This window comes from Nicotiana tabacum, chromosome 5 (assembly GCF_000715075.1).
Source record: "Nicotiana tabacum cultivar K326 chromosome 5, ASM71507v2, whole genome shotgun sequence".
Lineage (NCBI taxonomy): Eukaryota > Viridiplantae > Streptophyta > Magnoliopsida > Solanales > Solanaceae > Nicotiana > Nicotiana tabacum.
The window spans coordinates 15,510,244-15,518,932 of record NC_134084.1 but is presented as its reverse complement, the minus strand read 5'-3'; the positions used below and the strand labels follow the sequence as shown (position 1 = coordinate 15,518,932).

The window sequence follows — 8,689 nt, the reverse complement described above, 5'->3', positions numbered from 1 at the left end:
GTTGTACCACCATTCAGCTAAGGGTAAGAAGGAAGACCAATCTGTAGGGGAGTCAGTGCAAAAACACCTCAAATAAGTTTCAAGGCACCTATTGAGCACCTCACTCTGACTATCCGTTTGAGGATGGTAAGCAGTAGAAGTCTGCAAGGTAATGCCTTGAGTTGTAAGGAACTCTTTCCAAAAGGAGATGATAAAGATGTGGTCTCGATCACTGGTAATTGAAGCAGGGAACCCATGTAGTTTAAAAATGTTATCCAAAAAGATAGGAACCAAGGTTTGGGCAGTGTATGGGTGAGTGAGAGCAATGAAGTGACCATACTTGGTTAAACGATCAACTATGACCCAAATGACTGTCTTAACTTTGGACTTTGGAAGACCCTCAATAAGTCCATGGTAATGTCAGTCCAAGGTAAGGGAGGAATAGGAAGAGGTTTAAGAAGGCCAGGAGAGGCTGATGCATCATACTTGTTCCTTTGGCAGGTAGTACAATTAAGAATGAAGGTTACAATGTCTTTTCTGATGCTCTTCCAATAGAAATAAGTGAGCACCTTCCTGGTGGTGGCATCTAACCCAGAGTGGCCACCCGTGGGGGTTGAATACCATAAGATAAGCAACTTAGTTCTCAAAGCAGCATTATTACCAATCACCAACTTCCCCTTTCTTCTAAGTTGATGGTTAATCCAGGTGAAATGTTTCTGAGGGGCCTGTTATAAGGACAAAATTAGGGAGCTTAGCTCAGGATCAGAAGACCAGATGGCTGTGATTTCTTCCCACAATTCAGTGGAAACAGAAGAAACCAACAATGACATTAGTTCAGCACCTTGAACCCTTGATAAGGAATCAACAACTATATTCTCCCTGCCCTTCTTATATTAGATTTCAAAATCAAAGGGTAAAAGCTTGGCTATCCAATTGATTTGAGAATCTGTATGAGTTTTCTACTCAAGTAGATATTTCAAAGCATTCTGGTCAGTTCGTATAATGAAATGCTATCCCATGAGGTAATGAGACCACTTGCTTACAGCAAAAACAAGTGCCAGAAGTTCCCTCTCATAAACAGAAAGAGCAGCATGTCTAGGGGCCAAACCTTTGCTGATAAAGGCCACAGGATGACCTTCCTGCATAAGAACATCCCCAATACCCATGCCACTAGCATCAGTTTCAACCAAAAATGGGGTAGAATAGTTGGTCAAGGCTAGGACAGGAGCAGTGGTTAATGCCTTCTTAAGAGCAATGAATGTCTGCTCAGCGCTGGAGGACCATTTGAAGCTATCCTTCTTGAGTAATTCAGTGAGATGTTGGCTAATAAGACCATAATTCTTGATAAACTTCCTATAATACCCAGCAAGACCAAGAAAACCTCTGAGTTGCTTCAGAGTAGTAGGCACAGGCCATTGTTGAACAACCAAGATTTTCTTTGGATCAGTTGAAACACCTGCAACAGAGATAAAATGACCCAAGTATTCCATTTTTGCCACTCCAAAAACACATTTAGAGTGTTTAGCTAATAGAATGTTAGATTTCATGACTTCAAATACTTGTTGGAGATGTTGTACATGATCCTGCAGGTGCATACTATAAACCAAAATATCATCAAAGAAGACCAATACAAACTTTCTTAGAAACTGTTGGAACAAATGATTCATAAGATATTGAAATGTAGAAGGGGCATTTGTCAAACCAAATGGTATAACAATGTATTCATAATGGCCTGAGTGAGTCTTGAAAGCAATTTTTGGAATGTCCTCAGGTACCATCCTAATCTGATGGTATTCTGACCTTAGATCAATTTTAGAAAAGACCGTAGCTCCAGTAAGTTCATCTAAAAGGTCATCAATGATATGAATAGGAAATTTGTCCTTAATTGTGCATTGATTTAGCTCCTTATAATCAACACACAACCTCCATGATCCATCCTTCTTCCCCACTAGAACCATTGGTGAAGAAAAAGGGCTATTGCTATATTGGATAACACCTTGTTGTAACTTTTCCAACACAAGTTTCTCAATAATATATTTCTTCATAGAAGAGTATCTGTAGGGTCTGATGTTAATTGGTTTAGTCCCTTCTTGTAGAGGAATTCTATGATCAAAAACTCCCATCTGAGGAGGCAAAGCTGTGGGTTCTCTAAAAAGCATTTGATACTGTCCAAGCAGCTCCGGAAGGGTATCTGGCAGAGGCTCATCAACAGGCAAGTGAAGAGCATTAAGGTGGTTGTTACACTCTCTCACAGTCATAGGAGAAACCACTTGCAACATAAAGAATTGGACCTCTTCACTGCAGCTCTTATTGATAGCCTTAGAGCTTGAAAGCTTGCAGTTTTTAGTGACTCCCATCAACACATGATGTTTGCCTTGGTAGTTAAAGGACATAGTAAGCTCAATGTAATCCATAGTAACAGGACCCAATGTTTTCATCCATAGGCCCCCCAAAACCAAGTCATACTTCCCAACAGGGAAGGCAATCAAATCTGATGTATATGTAGTTCCCTGTAACATCCATTGGAAATCCCTTACTATACCAGAAGTAGCCTCCATAGTATTGTTGCCCAAACTGATATAGCCCAGCTTAGTTGGGGAAATATGACACCCCAACCTTTGTGCAGACTCAACATCAATGAAATTATGGGTACTTCCACCAGCTAACAGTATATGAATAGGTCTTTTATTATTATAACCAATGACATGGATAGTTTGAGCCCCCTTAAGACTACTTAGAGCACATAAGGAGATCAAGGGAGGGTCTCCATTTGGCACAGTCCATTCCTCAGTTAGTGAAGTCCCTTCCGACTTAACAGGATCCTACTCTATCACACCCTCAGGATATTCTAGATCCATAATGAACATCTTCTTAGGTAAGGATCACCTACGTCCAGGTGTATACTTATCATTACAGAAATAACATAACCCCTGAGCCCCTTTGGCCTACATCTCAGCTGGTGAAATCATTCTCCTATTTTTAGAGTTGGAAGTATTGGAAGGAGGCAGGATTTGTTGGTAGGTAAGGACTGTTGGATAGGACTTTTGGCAGGGTGCAATTCATAAGAAGGTTTTCTGTTGGTATATGGATAGGGTACAAGAAGATGTTTCATGGTGCGAGCATTAGTTGCTAAGGTAGCTTTAGCAAGTCTGGCTATAGGTTTTTTAGAGTGTTTTGGGGCTCATGCATCATAATAGGATTAACTAGCTCCTCCTTCAATCCCCCTAAGAAGCAGGATATAGCTTGATCTACTGATAAACTGCACTGTAAAACAAACCTATCAAAAGTAAATTGAAATTCCCTCACTGAACCAGTTTGTTTCAGTTGCTTCAACTCAAGCATGAGATCAACAAACTCATCCCCAAATGTTTCAACCAACACAACCAAGTATTCCTCCCATTCAGGTAAACCATATTACCTCTACATTTTAAAAAAGCTTGATGTCAAGCCAAAGCTTCATCATCTAGATTCATCGCCACTAACCTTACTCGTTCATTAAGGGGGGGTATTATCCATAGCAAAATACCGTTCAATTCGATACAACCAATTTTTTAAGTTTTCACCATTAAAACGAGGAAATACCAGATTGTGATTGCGATTATTAGCAACATATTGAGGATTTGGGCCTAAAATGCCCTGACCTGGTGCAGCAGTGTGAATTCGATCTATGGAAGTGGAGCTACCATCCTTCGCTTGCTGATACAAATGCGTTCCTTCGAATGAGCTTCTAAGAGCACTAACCAACTGAACGAGCTCAATTTGCCCGCGGTCCATGTCTTCCTTAAGCTTCTGATGCATCTGATCCATGTAAGCTCATAGATCCAATTGCTGAGCTGCTAAATCCTCATATTGTTCCTAAAGATTAGCGGCTGGAACACCTTGAATCTCATCTATAGCTCGTCGTGGTCCCATCGGAATCGATTAGCTTTGATACCAATTGATACCAATAAGGTATCAAGTTGCGATAGACAGTGAAATGAAGGAAGAAGAAGAAGGAACAAAGAAGGGAATTAGAGGAAAAGAGGAGAGAGAGAGAGAGAGAGACCAGAGAGAGAAGAGAGATGGGAAATCAGTATTTTCTATTCAGAATAATCTTCCATCTATTACAATTCACTACTTATACAAATGGGAATTAAAATGAAGTTGAAAACAAGCTGAAAAATAGAGAATTGCAACTAACTACTTTTCACGACAACTAACTTTCAAATAATCCTACTCAGCTAACTTCCATATAATCCTACTCAACCGCCAAGTCAGCTGCCACGTTGGACGTTGCTGCAATGTGTGTATCATTGAATTATAATCGTTACTATGATTGCTAGACATACACTCAAGGCTATGTATCACTAAAATTCAAATCCAAGTAGCTTTGGACAAAACAGTGCACATATCTATCTGCGGTGGTTTTGTAAGCGGTATCAATATTTTAAAAGTGAACAAATGGAAAAAATGTTGTAACGGCAAGTGGTTTCATTTTTATATTTATACTCAGTATTTTAATTTTATTTATTATTTATACATAATTACAAAAAAAAAAATCAATGAAGCGGTATCACGTAATATCACTTGAAACAAGGTCACTTGAAACAAGGTGCCTACGTCTCTTGTCTATCTGAATGGCTGGAGTGACTGAAAATAATTCACATGAACCAAAAAGTATTTGTAAAACAATAAAGTAGCAAGAATAAACTTTAATTTTTGCAGATTTTATGTACACCAGTGCTACCTGGAAGTTGGAAATAAGTAGCAAAATTAAGGGAAACCATAAATTAAGGGAAAGCATAAAACAAAAAGACACAATTCATCAGTAACGTCAGCAGAAATCATAAAAATAGTAATAGAAGCATAAAAACCATAAAATAGATGATATGCATAACAATAACCAGTAATTAAGGTCCGAGGCTATGATAAACAGAAAGGATAGTGTGGACTCAACCTTAACCCCTAACCGTCTAAGATCAACCCTATCAAACCCTCAAAAAGTATGGAGTAGAAAAAGCTCGACTAGCTTGTCTAAGATCAACATTTTGACATATAAAAATGCTTTCGAAATCAGACAAGATCATTGAACATAAAGACTAATTAACAATAACTGCTCAATGAACACAATAAAAAGGTCTCCATTAGTAAGGATCAGACTGAAGTAAATATAAGTCATAAGAATTGATCAACAACATTTGAAACTGAAAATGACATTAAAAGATCGACCAACAAACGTAGAAGATATATAAAATAACACTACCTAGCCAAGCCAAATTCATTACATAATTTTTCAACCTTTAACTAAATCTTTAGTACTTAGTGCAATCTGTAGGCTTGAAAGAGACTTTGTTATCAACAAGATCATATCCAATTAGGAAATTGGCCTGTGCCAAGTTTCCAAAAATAGCAATTTGCTCTGCTGGTACTAATGTAAGACAAACCAAACCTTCCTCTACTTCTGCAAAAGTGCTCGAAGGCGCCAACACTAAATCTGCATCAGTAAAATGCGCGACAATTTTGGGAGCATCAATAGTACCATTCTTAGACTCGTAACAGATACCAAAAGTGCCCGAAGGATCATCAATCCTAGTAGCATTGATCGATTCCAACAATATCGACTCCAAATTCAAGTAAAAATCATTAGGTAAAAAAGTCAACGTCGTACCAGAATCAATTATAATGTTACCTTCATCACCATCAAAAGCATTAGAAGAAGCAAGGTTGGAAGATTTGAATTCCACCCTCTTATTCCCAACGGTGATACCTTCCAAATTTAGATAGTAGAACGTGGACGGTTCTTTTTTTATCAGGGGAGTTGAAACGACGTCACGACCAGATACAGTGGCACTATTACCAAAGTTGATGTGACTTGTGGCATTGGAAATAGATGATTGTAATTCTATTGGGATTAAACAATAAGAGAATTTCCCTTTGATTTGTTTATCCAATTGGTTGACAATTGAGACTTCACCACCACCTAAGCCAATAATACCAGAAGTATAATTATTGAATGTGCCACTATTGTCATGACCACAACCAAACACAACATTAGGAATGGAAACATTATTTCCAGAAGTAGAAGGAAATGTGAATTTTTCAAAAGCAAGATCACCAATAGTTTGTGATTGGTCACCATAACTCATTTGATATTCACAAATATTTCCTCTAACACAAGAAGAAGTCCCTAGTAATGCACATTCTTCAGCATTACACCCTATGGTTTTATATGTAGAGCTTTTTCTGGAATCAAAAATAGGGGCTGTTTGTTTGAAACAATTAGTGCAAGGCTTACATTGTGTCCATGTTAAGTCACTACCAGTATCAGCTATGGCTACAATTTCAAATGGTGGAGTTCCAATGGAAATTTTCATGAGATATTCTCCTGGGATCGGAATAATATCCGATTGGATTGTATCATTACTTTTCTTGAAAAAAGATTCCCTTGAAAATGATCGAAGGAAGGCGTTTCGTAGGCGTTTTGAATGAGTAATTGATGGGTTGTAGTAAGGCGAAAGAGGAGAATCGCGATGGATAAGATCAAGAGTGAAGCCACTTCCATCACAATTGCTTATTATTTTGCGACAAAAAACCAAAGAAAGGTGAAAAATAGCTAAGAAGACAAATGTAGGAAAGAGAGTACTAGCTTTAGTATTCATTTTCATGACTATGAGAGTAGAAATGGTATTAGAAATGATGGGAAAAAAAGCTAAATATTATTACCAATTTATAGGTAAAATATAAGAGTGGGAAAATGCATGTAAGAATATGGAAAGTCGAGGGAAATATGGGATTTTTGGGAATGCATATCAATTAAACAAATTTGGACGAAATCTTAGAAGATATACCAAATGCAGAGCTTCATTTTCCATAGAAGAGGCGAGATTAAGAGACTATATTAAAAAAAAAAAAAGATTCATTTAAATAATCATTTTTACCATATTTTTCCATTCACACCATGTGTAATACTAGGCATTAATTCAATTGGCATTAATAGTTTAGCTTTAGTTTGAAATAAAACACGACAATCATTTAAGATAATACATCTAATGTGAGAAATGGTTCTATTTATGAGTAGTTTGATATATTACTTTTGGTCAGTCGGTAAAAAAGATCTTGTTTTTCCATTTGAATTAAAATCACCAAGAGATGGTTGATTTTTATTGATAAAACAATAAGAACAAACAAAAATATAATCCAACAGATTTTGACCATTTATTTGAGGGAGACTAAAATATTGTATCTATATCTATATCTATATTATATTAAAAGCACGAAGGCCCTTAGCGAAATGTCGTTCGCCTTTTTTACCCTTCAAAAATAAATTTCACACTAGGCAAAATAGTAATTTAATTATTACATATATTTAAGAGTTTGAAATCGACTAAAATATATGTTACTAAACATTTTCCTATTTTAACTATGTACGAGTCCTAATTTGTACATACATTGTATCTTTGATTTATAAAAGCTTTATTATTATTTTCTTGTATTTATTAATTAATTAATACTACATACATTGTATCTTTGATTTATAAAAGCTTTATTATTATTTCCTTGTATTTATTAATTAATTAATACTTCTAAGGTTATACAAGGAAATTGATTGATTTTTACGCAAGAAATCTCTTACTCCTAATAACTGTCTAACATAGTATAAACAAGTTATATAAAGAAAATATATTTCTGCGTAACTCATTCATTCATTAATCAATACTTTTAAGTATTAATAGATTTTTGTTATCCAACTTATGCGATTTTTCCCCCTAATTGATTTATATCTTTTGCTTGTTTGTGGTTGTAAATGGCAGGTCTTTCAGTTGTTGCGCAATGCTAAAGTAACGTACGCACCTAAGTTCAAGATAAGGACTTGCAAGTTAAATTTACTTGATTTCCTATCTATTTTGCAGTTTTGTTTCGTTTATTGGTACCAAAAGAGAATTGTAATTCGCAGGTATGATTCTGGATTTATTTAGGTTTCCGTTCTATATATTTTTTAATTTTATTTCGGGATTTTATATGTATGATTGTAGTTAATTTCTCTATATATTTTTGTTGCGGCGTCGTTGCTTCAGGTACGATTCTCCAATTAGTTATTTTTATGTTTATTTTTTAGATATTGCTATCCTATTTTTCCAAAATCTCTAATTAATGGAGAAAAATAATTTTTGCTAAGTGCCAAATTATGAGGTTGACCAACAAGAACTTTGTTTTCCGTGTTAAGTAAATTACAATTCGTACATGTAAATATCATAATGGGATACAATCTGTATCGCCCACGAATTGTTTACATTCACGAATTGTTTACATTCAACCCTTTTTGGGGCAAGCTTCTTATGTCTTTTTTTAATAATTTTTATTGTACTCTTGGATTTTAACTATAGATACATCACTATGCAGACGGTGAATTAAATCTCTTTCCTTAAATAGCACAATTCCTTCTAATTTTTAAATGTCTATAAAATATTACCGGAGCATATATTTCTCTCCTTATAAAGAAGTATGTTTGTTCATGAATTGTAAATTTTAGTACGATTTGTTGCGTAGTAAGTTTGAGTTGAGATGGGGCTACACTGATTTGATACACATGAATTTGATTGCAGCAACATTTAATTTAAAATATAGCAATCTTCTTTAATTTTCTTTTTGGTTTCTAATCGACCAAAAGCACATAGCAGAAATCGAGAAAATTTTAGGACTTTTTTGACATGTATATTGTGATGGCTTGACA

General features: G+C 35.6%; 1 protein-coding gene across 1 annotated transcript; it reads right to left on the bottom strand.

The window, feature by feature from the left end:
* Positions 1-5,105: 5,105 nt before the first annotated feature.
* On the bottom strand, positions 5,106-6,634 carry LOC107814374 (aspartic proteinase CDR1-like). Its single transcript, XM_016639789.2, has one exon. The coding sequence runs from the start codon at positions 6,621-6,623 to the stop codon at positions 5,271-5,273; it is 1,353 nt and encodes a 450-aa protein (XP_016495275.1). The 5' UTR covers positions 6,624-6,634; the 3' UTR covers positions 5,106-5,270.
* Between the last annotated feature and the right edge of the window lie 2,055 nt (positions 6,635-8,689).